The 14993-nt window shown below is 35.3% G+C and overlaps 1 protein-coding gene across 1 annotated transcript in view; it reads left to right on the plus strand.

The window, feature by feature from the left end:
- The window catches only part of CADM2 (cell adhesion molecule 2), a 368234-nt gene that overhangs the window by 166841 nt on the left and 186400 nt on the right, over positions 1-14993 (plus strand). Inside the window, exon 5 of the mRNA XM_045286248.1 lies at positions 12430-12600. Within this exon, the coding sequence (XP_045142183.1) occupies positions 12430-12600 (171 nt within the window). The remainder of the gene's footprint in view (positions 1-12429; positions 12601-14993) is intronic.

Consider the following 14993-nt stretch of genomic DNA (forward strand, 5'->3'; position numbering starts at 1 on the left):
TACTTGATAAACTTAAAATTTTAAATACATATGCAAAAATCTATTCATTTTTTTAGAGGGGCAAGACATTTATCGTAGTGTTTTTATTCCCCTGCATACAAATACCTTGGACTTGATGCCACAACTGAAATCCACTGACATTGATTCAATTCTCACTCACAGTGAACCATATTACTGCTCCATCAGGTCTCTGAGGCTACAGATCCTTACTGATGCAGACTAGGTCTGATGTCACAAGCACATTGATATCGAGGTAGAAGATATTATTATGATGATTTTAAGACACATGTTTGCTATACATACGGTGACATATATTGTTCTTAAATATACCTTCTGTGAGATTGGCTAATAATAATCATTTTGATTAATTTAGATATAATATCTTATATAAACAATAATTAATAGTGATAAGATGTAAGACTGGCTATTTAACTGAAAAATTATAGGTTTGCAATCTATATAATTATTCTATCTATTGAGTCTTAGACATACACACAAAAGACAGTCTTAACTATAATTTAACCTAATCGTTACCTTTGCCTTAGAATTTGGGTATTTTTTATTGAACTGAATTTGAATAACTATAAATCCTGATATACAAATTAGGCATCTAGCACAGTTAAACTGTTAAGGTACATTGTAACTTGATTCTCACAGCCTGCTCAGGCTCAGTAGCGATCATTCTAATTCTTCTTCAAGGATATGTTTATCTAGGCATGTCTGGATTTAGCAGTTTCCTAAATGGAAACATCACTAATTCCAGATTTGTCTTACAACAAAGGTCGGATCAGGCCACTTTTACGGCTCAACCACTTCTGATGGAAACCTTAGCCTGCGGAAGAAATTCCAAATTCCCATTCGATGAACTGAAATAATTCTCTAGGTGGCAAATTGTTACACAAGTGTGTCCTTTGGGGTGAAAGTCTCAGTTTTTACTAGAATGCCCTTTTATGTACCACACTCTGTATGTACCAAGAAACTGCCTCATTATCTTTATGTGCCCCTTTTTAATGATGACAGAGCTAGGAAGTTCACAAATACTTTTGTTAATAAAAATAAGACACGAATGTCAAGCACAGCTGTTCTTTCCAGCTTTTCCCTGGTCTCTTACACCACACACTCCTTTCACCATCACACAGTCTCTCTGCTCAGGGCAGTAATTTGCTTCCGTGTCACATATAACTGATGGACTTATTAGGACATCGTGGTTTATTAGGACTGTTCTGAAGTAACAGGACACAGATAGGCAGGTAAAACAGGATAGAATTCGGGAGCAATTCAAAGCCACATGAAGATATTCTTGGATGAATTTTGGAAAGACGTCCAAATGAAGGGCATCTCCAGCCTCAGGAAGCCCTCTTCTGGATTCTCCGTGCCAGCACATTTCTTGACCCATCCAAGCATTCACTGTTAGCTAGTGAGTGAACTCCCAGATCAGCTCACAGCTATTAAAACAAATGGTTAGAGTTGGCCATGATAGGCCAAGTACTCTCAGGGTTACTCCACAGATTCTAGAGATAAAGGAGAAACCACTGGGGTAAAATAACTCCGAGCCCCACATGACTCAAATCAGAGGTTCTACTCCATGTATTTGTAGTTTCACGAGAAATCTATGATGTTTTCAAACTTCTGCGAACATTTATTTTTTAAAAATAAATTCTGCTCTGAGTGACAATGAGGGTGAATCTTTGTTTATAATAAAGCTATGATTACGTTTGATCTGGTAAACCACCACATTTTATATTACTTCCACAAGACTCACCTATCAAGATGAATGTGTACAAGGACTCCTTACATGGTTCTGTGCTGTGTAAACAGGGAGTGGCCCCAACCCAGTGCCATTGTTGACTCACAGTGATCCTTTATAGGGTTTCTGAGGCTATAAATCGTTATGGGATTTCTCATGTTTCTACCACGGATCAGCCAGTGGATTAGAACCACCGACATGGGTATTGACAATCTAACACTTACCATAAAAAAAACAACACAAGGACTCAATAGAGGTAATGAAATCTCATTTTTCCTACTAATTCCTGACCACTTAAAACACATTTTATTATCCCAACACTTAGATTCATCTATAGCTTTTTGTGATTTACGTATTTTTCTATTTTACAGAGCTCGCCTCCTCAAACAGATCTTGAACTTCCAGAGTAACATACATTTTAATTTTGTAAGGGCTTATGGAAGTCTGATGAGTGCAGCAGTCTAAACAGAATGCACATGCAGTACTTTGGCTGTCTTATGGATTTCCTAAGTATAATGACATTAAAAAATCTCTCAGTAAACACTCCTCACTGAAAGGACTTTGCCCTTATCTCGGGCCAGTCTGTCTTCCCAGGGGTTAAAATTTGATTTCTTATTGCAGTTTCAATTGTCTCTTATTACAATAACACTTGACATCTTTCGAAAACACAATTCATAGTGTAAAACAAAGGTAAACAATAGGATTCTTCAATATAGTTCAATTCTGTAAGAAATCATTGAGTACCTCCTAATTTCACAGTATTCTGTGGTGCATGAGTGATGATCCAAATGAATATTTATGACCTGGAAGCATTTACGATGTCTTTAGAGAGATGAGACACTTAGGAAGAATATTTTCCTATAAAGAAGAATATAATACATACTTTAATTTCCAAAGTGTTTATTAAAGGGAAAGGGAAGTTTAATTTATGCTTGTATCTAAGCATTTACTAGTTCAGCTGATTAACCCTACATTGATTTCTAAGCTCTATACATTGGAAGAGCCCCAGTAGCATAGTGGTTACACACTGGACTAATAACCTCAAGGTCAGTACTTGGAAATGATCAGCCACTCACTGTGCAAGAAAGCAAGGAACCTTCCGTGCCCGGAGAGAGTAATAGACTTGGAAACCTGAGGTGCAGTTCTACTGAGTCTGAGATGGTTGCTATGTGTCAGAATTGACTGGATGACAGGAAGCTCTTTTTGTGTTTCATTTGTTTTGTTTTGTTTTTTTGTTGTACAATGAATGTGAAGACCTGCAAGGTGAGCTATATTTTCAGTATGATATGTATTTCTATAAAATTCTCTGTCATCTCTCCATTACTATCTAACATATGAATATAATTTACAAATTTTTGCATGAAAGTTGTTTGAAAATACCTGTTGATCACATGTTCATCGCCAGGGTCATTTCACATTACCATAGTGAGCAATAGTTCTCAGACCTTAGATTCCACCCTCATTTCCATTGAGCCTTATTAAGTCTCAGGTTATACTATTTGAACTGATTTTCTGAGTGTGTAGGTCTGGGGTGAGCTGAGGCTGAAAATCTCCATTTTTTACCAATTCATAGGTGATAATTTTACCTCTATTTCAGCAGTTCTCAACCTGTGGGTCGTGACCCCTCTGGGGGGGTTGAACAACCCTTTCACAGGGGTCTCCAAATTCATAACCATACTAAAATTACAGTTAAGAAGTAGCAACGAAAAGAATTTTATGGTTGGGGTCACTACAACATGAAGAACTGTATGAAAGGGTCGGGGCATTAGGAAGGTGGAGAACCACTGCTCTATTTGAAGACAACACTGTTCTACAGAATATAAAATTGTGATGTGTGTGAGATTGGGTTTTCTAGAGAAACCGCTTATGTTCACATATGTAAAAGAATAAAAAGAAATTTAGATCAGGAAGACAACCCACACAATTGCAGGATGGCAAACCCATTCTGACGCCAGCTTGTGATGCAGCATTGGAGGCCCCTCTTGACTCACACAGCTATTGGGGTGATGAACACAGAAGATGCAGGTGGGAAGACCACAGACTGGTGGAGACAGAATCAAGTACATCCAAGGCAAGGGATATTACAGGCTGGTAACAGCTCTTAAGTGTTGACAGCATGGTGGCCACTATCCAATCACAGGAAGCCAGATGAAAGATGCAGGCCAGAAGCTATAGGAATAGAGAGAACCATACACACAGCATATCTTATAGAGATCATGCCACTAAGGAAATGTCATCAGGTTAGATTCTATCCATGTCTTCCCACTGGTGCAGCCCAGTTGACATAAAATCTAACTATCGTAAGAGGTACCTGTAATTTAGATAATGCTTGTCTTAGTCTCAGAGCTTTAGTTTCTTTTCTACAAAACATGGATCATAAATTCTTCCTTAAAATGCTGTTGCAAAGTTATAGTTTCTTTAGGTGGTAGTTAAATAATTGTATGTTAACTTGAAGCTATATGAAAGTGCAGGTGTGTTAATCCTATAGATGCCTCCTTGTGGGTATGGCCTTCTCATAAGAAGGGCCCAGGGAATCGCCCTCCCTCTTGACCTTTATCTCTCTGATGCTGACCCTGAGAGCTGCTAGAGTCCTGCAATGTTTACACCATCACTGAATCAACTTGACTTTGAATCAACCAGCCTCTGATCTTCCTGCATTCTGCCTCACTGCATGTGGCTGCATGAGTCTGAAGAAAGACTTATGGACTAGTTTTGGACTGGGCTGGAATGACTTCTTGATATATAATTACTCCTTGATATAAAGCTCTTTCTTACACATATATGAGTGTCACTGGATTTGTATCTCTAGTCAACCTGGCCTAACACACTTTCTTTTTATTGTGAAGTTGGATGGAGAGTTGGGGTAAATCAGTTTTCTATTATACATCTACACATTTTATTTCATCTCATTCATTGCAGTCCACTCAATACAAAACTACATGTCCAATTTAATCCTTATGGTTCTAATTTCTATTCTGCCTTCTTTCCTAACCCTTCTTAATAGTTCCTTAGGTAAATATTGCCTTTTTGATCTCCTGTGATAAAATATTCAGTAATGCTTACTTCCCTAGTACCCCTGATAGACCCATGTATTGTTTAACTGGAAATTGAGCCATAGGAGGGAGTTCAGTTCCAGGTTTAAAGATTTCCATAAAACCATTTATCTGATAAATAACCTGGCATTTTTATCATTTTCATCTTTGTTCCACATTTTTTTCTCACTCTATTCAGGGTCTTCTAATGTTATTCATTCAGTACAGTTGGTAGGGGTAGCTGGGAACTATCTAGTTTGACTGCACTCAAGAGTTTTGGAGACAGATGTTTATGTATTAATTATTTCTATGATTCTTCAATTTATTTACTCTTATTTGCTCTGCAGCAAGACCAATAATTGCCTTTTAGATGATTTGTTAGGCTAAGTATTCTATGGAAGCAAAAACAGTGACATATAGATAGATTGATAGATGTCAAGAAAATGACACACATTTGTAGAGGGAGGTAAGTCAAGCCTGGTTCAAATTTGAGGGTCACATTTTAAGTTAGAGACCTTTCCTGACTCTTGTAATGGTGAGAAATGGTGTACCAGAAAGCAGAAACATGAACCATGAAATCTACAGGTTGGTAGACACAGAGGCAGAGGAATTCAAGGTCAGCAGGTCAAGCTTGGGGCTTCAGAATCCAATGAATACAAAGTCAACATGTCAGATGAAAGGCTGCTTATGGCTCCCAGGGTCAGCAGGCAATATGGTGGTTAGTTGGCTCAACTCCAAAAAACTGGAAGCCAAGAAGCTGTATGAAGAATCCAAACTCAGCAAGAAGCAACAGGTGTTTCACAGACTATTTATATAGGAAATAAGGGTCTACCCCAGGAAGCATCATCAGGATCATACCTGAATATGGATTTCCTTCCAGCTGATTGGCTTCTCACAGCACATTTCATTGTGGAGTTGATTTCTGTGTTCTATTGCATTGTGGAGGATTCCTAGTCCTACTTGTCAAATTACTGAGAATCATGGCTTAACGAACAAAAGCCAACTATCACAGATGGTTACTAAGGAGTTTCTAAAAACCCAATCACAACTCATTAACCACAATCTTTGTGGATTGTTATAACAATTCATCTTGCAGTTCCAAAGCCCAGCAATTGATTTCCTCAAAATGTTTGGTTATATGGCTAAAAGTGTTCATGACTTTGCATTCTGTATATTCTGAATATATTTTATATTCATGTACATATGCTTTGCAAGAGTATTGTATAACCCAAGAGGCATGTGTATTTACCTAACGGGAATCAGTCAATATGATTTTAGATATTAGGAATTATTATCATCCCATTATAATTATGATTACTTTCACCAAACTTTGAGTTAGAGTTATACATATAAACATTTAAAAAAGAATAATCTTAAGGGATTTAATAGAACAGTTAGGTAAAGACATGTAATTTGGGATCTAATAACTGCAGTAATGATATATAAACTGGCTACTCTTTTGATATAGAGGAAGCAGAGAACAGCTTTAATTGGTGAGAAAAATTAATGATAGTGTGTATGCATTGATGATTATGATAACTCAATAAATATCTGTTAAATGAATAAATTGATCTTTAAAAATGAATAAGGATTTACCAAATAGATTGTGGATGAGATAGTGACATGACATTCTCAAGAAATATTCATGTGAAACTTTATGTATGAAATAGTGTGGGGTGGGGTGTGGATAGAGAGGTATAAGACATTCATGGAAAATTTTGATTTCAGATTAAGGGTTTAGAATTTATTCTGTGGGCAATGGTGAGACTATTTTAAAATTTTAAGACAAGAGAAGTAAAAATAAATAAACAAATCATGTTTAAACTTTAAGCAGGAAAACAAAGCAATCCAAAATTTAATTGACTTCTGTGTTTTTCCTTCCCCCTCAATCTTCAGATTCAGAAATCTTTTGGCACCTCTGGGAAGCTCTGTATCCAAAACGATAGGTGGTTTCACTGCAGCTTTTAATCTTCTGAGTAGCAAGGGAGTCTGAGCATTTGGCATTTAGTGTGGGGAAAAAAGATGTTCATTGCTTTTCTAAATGTCTCTATCAGCTCCTGGAGAATTCACATTCCTTCCAGATAGAGTAATTGTAGTTTGTTGCTTGAGCATTTACTATCATAAAATCTTTAATTTTCTGTTAAAACTAAATAGGTTGTAGTCACAATTCCACAAGAACCTGAAGAGCCACACCCTTGCATTATCCCTTCATTTTGAATATAGGAAGGTTTGTGATTATGACAGCATTCCTTGATTATCTTTCTTTGCACACAAAACACTTTGCATATGTAATTATGGGTCTCTTTTACATTAATCAAGAGAAGATAATCCTAAGCGGTTATAACATAATACAACATGGTCTTTAAAGAGAGATAAATAGTTAAAGAGACTTTCTACTCTTAACTAGGAAGGAAACAGTCATATTGTAAACTATTTGTAGAAATCATACAGCAAAAGTACTCAAGGAGCTGATTGTGCTCTTCAGCAGATAGCTAGCCAGATTTCATTTAACTAAACTATCAAAAATGAGTATTCTGTATATGTACATAGTTTTAATAGTGTATATGTCAGTCATCCAGGACCCATTGTCTCTAAGTATATGCTGAGATTATAATACAAATACTAAAATGTTGAGGCTTTCTGGTTGTTGTTATTGCTCGGTACCACTGAATTGGTTCTGATTCATAATGACCATATGCAAGAGAGCAAAGCTTGTCCTGCTCCATTCTCACAATTGTTATGTGTGAGCCCATTATTGCAGCCACTGTGTCAACCCCGTTTCATCAAGGCTCTCCCTCTTTTACACTCTTATGCTCATTTATCATATACAATATGCTTTCTCAGGTCCTCGTCTCTCCTCATGGCATTTCCAATGTACAGGAGACTAAGTCTTGCCATCTTTGCTTCTCTGGAGATGCCATCCATCCTCCAGAGATGTGGTCATTCTCTGGCACTCTATGTTCCTCAGTATTCCTTACTAACACCCTAATGTAAAGATATCATTTGATTAATTCCGCTGTATCCAGCATCCCAGCAACACAGAACTGCCACGATCGCATGAGAAACTTGTCCATTAGTGGTGTTCAGCTGTCAGTGCAGGAAAGAAATCTTTGCTCACATTCTTCACAAATACTTTCCAGAAATTACTTTGTCTTCATTATGTTCTAAGATAGAGGCCCCCCCGCCCCCCCGCCACAATTCTTTAACCCTGAATTTCTTATGGAGAGCCAATTTTTTATAGCTGTTGTTGGGTGCATGTAGGAACCTTGGTGATGTATTACTTTATGCCATGGACTGCTAATTGCAAGGCCAGGAGTTCAAAATCACCATGAATGTGAATCCACTTGACAGCAATGAACTTGGTTTTTGGTGGGGCACGGGGAGACCTGGTTGATCCAATGAAATTTGGTTAATGATGATATTTGGACCCAAGAAGATAGCTTACAAAATGTGGATGTTTCTAAAAAGGATCCTTCAAGTTATTTGAGCAATTTAAAAAATGTTGATTCAAATGGTTTCTTATAATACTATGGTCAAAATCACATATTACCGTAGCAGCTTTCATGCTGGTAACTTCTTTTCTTCTTTCTGTTTCCAGAATGGAAGAGGGATAGAAATAGTTTATTTTACTGTATTACAAAAATGCTGGACTTTAAAGTACTAAGTGTATTTTTGGCTCCTATTTGATCCACTAGCTTCAGCGCTAAATTCTCTGTTGTATTATATTTTTAAATAACGTCATTATATAATCATTTCTTTCCAAGAGAGTGACATATCATTTTGGTTTTATTTTATATTTTTATTAAATGACTCTTTAAAATGCTCATAATGTTTAGTCTTACTTAATGATCTAATTATGCAACACTTCCTATAAGAATAATAGTAAAACATTAAAAATCTGCTATCCAAGTATGATGATGTGCACTTAGGAAAAAGGCTTACAAGATGTGAGGCTCAGTTTAAAGAGTTGAAGTTATGTATCCACTGGGCTGGGCCATGTATTAAGTCGTTTGGCAGTTGTGCGTTGATGTATTTTGGCAGTTATATATTGATGTAGTCAACTTCCATTTTAAGATCTGATTATGGTCATCCTCCATTCTTGCATAATGCTAGTTTGTGAATAATTACCTGGTGTTTGGAACCTCGCCATGTTGGTAAGCAAGGGGTATAGCCAGATATGAGATTAGCCATTTTCCTTATTTATTTGTTTATTTCTAAGAGCTTTATTGAAATTTATCATGGTAATCTAACTAAAATCATGCAAATCAGTTATATAGTCACTCTGTTTTATTGTTTTCCTGACGGGCTGAACCCTTTTACATTTCATTCAGTAACGTTAGTTTCTAGTGCCTCTGTAAACTCCCAAAACTTTTTAACAAATCTTCTGGAACAACCTACTGGTGTGAAGTTGTATGTCATTGTGGTTTTGATATGCATTTCACTGATGGCAAATGATGCCCCTCATCTTCTCATGTGCTTATTAACTATGTATATATCTTCTTTGAAGAAATGCTTATGCAGATCTTTGTCCAATTAAAAAAATAGATTTAAAACAATTTTAATACTGAAGCATACGTTCTTTGTGTACTAGACAAAACTCTCTTTTCAGTTACATAATTTAGAAAATTTTTTCCTTTTTTGGTTCATTGTACAAAATCTTGTATTATCCATGATGAAGACATGTTTTGTGTGTTTTTCTTTTGTTTGTAGTACGTTGGGTGTGATACCGTTTTTCAAGGAGACTTTGTTAACACAAGGACATACACATGCACATCTATATTGTCTTCTAAGAGTGACCAAACTTCAGTCGTCTTGTTTGACCCTTATTTCATGTGGCAGGATCCTTGGTGGAGTGCTGACTGAAGCACTTAACTGTCTCCAAACAGTCAGTAGTTTGAATCCAGCAGTCACTGAAGTGGAGGAAACATATGGCATACTATTTCCATAAAGATTTACATCCTTAGGAGTAAAGAGAGAGTGGAAGAAGTCAGGGTGTAGTGGATACATTAATAGCAGAAGCACCCATTTGACTGAAGATAAACAGGACTTTTGAGACTTACCCTTCCCAGCTGACTGCTTTTTTCCTAATCAACTCATCATAGCTGTACTATTTTTTTTAAGTACGTAATTTTTTCCTTTTCACTAAAATATTTTACAATGATATAACATCTATATTTTGAAAATGGTGAAAAATTAAGAGATAACTTGTAAATACAATTTCCAATGTGTTTGTTTAGAGATCAGCAGGAAAGTCCAGGAACATACATAAAACATTGTTGCATGAATCAATGTTTTGTTCTTGTACATTACTGTGAGCTGTCAAAATACAGCAAATATGAAAAACAACAAATTATGCTTCTGTTTATTTTATTAGGGTGGTGCTCATTATAATTTAACATTATGCAACAATTGCTATCTGATATTATGTATCTAATTAGTATTAAATTAAACGATACTTTTTAAAGGAAAACAGCTAAAGAAAGCAAGTGTGTCAATTCTTAGCCACAGCTGTTATTAAAATTAAACAAATGGACACTATGTTTATTTATTTTTCCTTTTTTTTAAAGACATTATTAATTTGGAGTTAACACATATATCATCTCATTCCATAGTTCAGTCACGTCAAGCAGTATTGTACAATTGCTACCATAATCAGTTTCTGAACATTCTTTTTCTTTGTGGACTCAAATGACATAACACCTCTGAGATAAACCCTAATATGAACAAACCAAACCAAAACAAAATGTTGAAAACCAGATCAGGTCCGGCATAGGCACTATTTTGAATAATGTCTCACCTATCATATAAAATATTTTAAAATGAATTTGTCAAGAAATCTAAGTACCATCTACCATTCCTTATAGCTTGTAACAAGATAACACTGGGCATATATTTAAAGAAAGGAAAATATAAAGTGAAAAATGCGGTGACATTTTTGTATAAATATGAGGTGATAAAAATCAAAGATCCTTATAATTTAAAAAAATAGCATTACAGTAAAAATACATTTTTATTATAACACATTACTGCAAGAAAAATCTTAAAATTTAATATTAAAACTGAGTGTGATGACACAAATTTTTAAATGAAAACAGCTCAATAACTGAAGTTAGCCAGCATAAATGAGCCATTTCTTGCAAATAAAGTTTGCTAGAGAAATGCTGCATGAAAGTTCATCACCTGTGTAATATATTAAAATTATAGGACATACTTGATATTTAATGCTCCTCTTTTGCTTTCCATATGTTAAGTATTTTTCTTACTCTCAAAAAGTACCTAATATACATAAAACTTTCTTGTCATGAAATATTCTGATTAGGTAATGCCTGATTCCCTTATGTGTAAATTACACACATATGCATTTTTAGGAGCAAAATAAAATATCTATCTGATTTTATTCTTTACTATAAGAGAAGTCAACACGAGAGTCTTCCTTCTCAAGAAATAAGTAAAATTCAATAAGTAATTCAAACATCCACAGGAAATTCAGAATTACTTTCAAAATCATATCTTTATACAAAGTGCAAAAGTGGAAAACCCGAGTTAGACCCTTGTGTTCTTGTCTGCCACACCATTAATATAAATACTAGAACTCCATAATAAAATCAAACATTGTATGCATTATTTGCAAAAGGAATAATATATCTGTCTCTTTTTCTTCATTTGATTTTGCACAATTTGAAAGAAAAAAGCCTCAGAGAACTAGACACATTTTACTTCTAAACTGTATTTAAAATCTTTTTTAGTGATATCTTAGCCTTTACCTATAAATTTGCTTCTAATCCACTAAAATTACCTTGTAATAATAAGCTACTTTAGGTTTGAAAAAATGCAAATTATTATTTTGTAATTACTAAAGCTCTTTTCCACAAAGAACAAATAATCCCCCAGTATGTCACTTAGCAATGAATCTGAAGCATATGTAATAAATGTAAATATCAATAAGTGCATCTGAATGTGGGGGACCATGTCCTCTTTCATGCTGCCATGCATTCCTCAGCCAAGTAAGCAGCCTTTTATCTCCATGCAAATTTCATTGTAAAGGTATATTTAACTATTCCAGATATTCACGTGGGTGAGCACTTTCTTTCTTTTGCCAAATGTAACACCTTTCTCATAGTAGATTTTTTTAGATTTATATTCACTTCACATCGTTCAAGTTAAGATCATAGTGCAAATATATGATAACTATTAGGTATAAGCAGATAGTTCTGAATTTGTTTTCCCCCACTGTTCTTGTGGCTCAGATAATTAAGATTATCTTTCATACAATGCAAGTCTAAAACAGAAGACTAATTTAGTAAAATGGCAATCTTCTAGAATGCCATTCTCCCTCTCATTCCTTTTAGAATTTGAAGAAGCCTTATATCTCTTTATATTTTAGGTGAATCTGAAACCAAAGAACAGACCACTGAGTCCCCACATTCATTGTGTGTCTGTCTTTTTCTCCTAATATCAATGTGGAAGACATTGTATATGCATTTTATCAAATTGGAATATATAAAAATTAAACTTACAAATATATTTTTTTGTTTAGTTAGTTGCTAAATTAGGGGGAAAGGTGCTTCAAGTAGTGGCTTGAGTAAAAGAAATATTGTAAATTCTGAATGACAATGCCACAGAATTTTAAGACTCAAATTGTGTTTTCAGATGTGAAATATTTAAAAGAAGAGGATGCAAATCGCAAGACGTTCACAGTCAGCAGCACACTAGACTTCCGAGTGGACCGCAGCGATGATGGAGTGGCCATCGTCTGCAGAGTAGACCATGAATCCCTCAATGCCACCCCTCAGGTAGCGATGCAGGTGCTAGAAATTCACTGTAAGTAAACATTATTTCTTCCTTCTTTTCTATGCATCAGACGTCTTCATCTTCTTTTACCATCATTTTAATATTATCTAATAAGAGCAAATAAAATGGGATATCTATCTAAAGTCTAAGGAAATACAATATAGTCATTAATACTGAGCAACATTCAAAGGAAAGAAGTCCTGTCTGGTTGTCACCCTGTACAATGAAGAAAAATAAAGGGGATTTTATAAGTTTGAAATAGGTGCTTTGTATGTATGAACATCTGTGGGCTGGTGGGTTGTTATTTGGTCAGAACCAGGGAGAGGTGGGAAGCTCAGAGGGGCCTTGATCAACTTTGTGGTGTGAAAACTTTGTTACATGTGAAGATGACTTCTCAGTGCTTTGAAATTAACCTATCTTTATCCTTTGGATGTAGTCAACTAAACCTGTATGAATACAAGGAGATATCTGTTATGTGTTAATCACAATTAGCATCCTTTCACAATGAATAACAATAGTATTAATTGGGTCATTCCAGCGGGCAGTGTTAAATGCTTCCCTGCTATTATCTTATTGAATACTCATACAAGCCTAATGAGTGGTTACTTTCATTAGCCATAATTTACTGATGAGGACACTGAAGGGTATGGAGATTGAGACATTGACTTGATGGTCTGCTAGCAATTATGCCATCTTTAGTACTTAGCAAGGTCCTAGAAAAATACAGATTTGAAAGTGAATGAAGCAAAATATGTAAGCTAATTCAAAAAAGAATAGAAGAGTGAAGTTGATACTTGGAACTCCATTCCTCTATGTTATAGACGTGGGAGCAGGAGCTCTGGTGGCACCGCAGGTTGAGCATTTGGTTGCTAACTGAAAGGTAGGCCATTAGAATCCACTAGCTGCTCCACAGGAGGAAGATGAGGAGGTCCATTTTTATAAAATGACAGCTTGGAAACATTATGAGGCATATTTACTCTGTTCTATAGGGTTGTTAAGCCTTTGGTATCAACACCAAACAGTGATTTGATTTTATTTGGATGATAAAATTATCTTAAGTATAAATTTTAAGTGTGATGTAATGTCTCTTTAAATCCTAAAACACTAAATTTTAGCAACTCTTGTACTAAAATTTTATTTTCATGTATTTATTCAATGAAGAATCCATTGAATGCCTTGTATGATGACAGTCCTAGGCACTGAGTCCTTATGTGGACTAAGCGGACACCCTTAAAACCAATTGAGATTGTGGCAAACTTTGAAAATCACTATCACTCTGACCAACACATCCCGCATCTATTCTATGGAGAAACAAAATGAAAAACAAATTGATAAAGGCAAATACTGAATCTTACATCTTGAAAACTGGTATAGGGAAAATGAATCAGCACACTCAGATCCAGTTGGAGAGCTGAGTCTGGTATCAAGGAGAGAGAGAGAGAGTGTGTTGCAGGGACGAATATAAAAGCCCTGACAGAGAAACATGTCTCCTGCTTTTGTTTCTAGAACATCAGGGAGATTGGTATAACCAGAATAAAAGTGTCAGGAAAGTGAGTTTTCAAAGGCCAGTGAAACACCAAGGGAATACATTTCTTTTCACCTCTTCTATAAAGTATCAGTTTGATTATAACATGCACAATATTTTTTTATTTATAATTTTCTAGTCACTGAATTTATTATCTGTTTCAGATTTCTAGTTTTGTTAATACTATTTTATCTGATGTTCTTTCTAAAGCAGACTCAGAAACAAGTATGTAATAACTGAGATTACCTGTAAATTTCAATTTATTATAGTGGAACCTTCAGAATATTACTGGAACTGCTTGACCTTCAGTTAACCTGAGAGATGAGTTCTGTGGGGGAACATGTAAAATAATTTAAGCAAAGTCCAACTGATCCACTGCCAACACCAAACTCACTCCCCTGTATATGATGCTGACTCTTAGTGACCTCTAGGACCATTTGTAACTGCTCTGGGGTTTTTCCAGACTAACTCTCTGGGGAAGTAGAAAGTTTAATTTCCCCCCACTCTGATTCAATAGGTGTTCAAGAAATGTCTATTTTTCCCACTTACATTTTCTATTTAATTGACAGGCTTTAATATATGGAAATTGCATCATTTGTTATGTTGAAAGGACTCAGGCCATCCACACCTTTCATAAAATATTGTATACTGGTAAAAATAAGAAGCCAAGTAACTGTTTAAAAATATTTCATTGAAAATTTGAATGTAATATATAAATATGATGAAATAAATGAACAGAAATCAAGTCATGATGAGGGCCAAAGTTTGCCAGTCAATGCTTACCAGAAACCTATGTGCAGTCAAGCAAAGTGAAGCTTGTTGGTTACTGCAAGAGATAGTCACCGTTGTCTATGGAAGAAAGCATTCAACCAACCAACAAAGCAAACAAACAACCTAA

This window comes from Echinops telfairi, unplaced genomic scaffold (genome assembly GCF_000313985.2).
Source record: "Echinops telfairi isolate 266 unplaced genomic scaffold, ASM31398v2 ScPeMD7_6;HRSCAF=24_1, whole genome shotgun sequence".
NCBI lineage: Eukaryota > Metazoa > Chordata > Mammalia > Afrosoricida > Tenrecidae > Echinops > Echinops telfairi.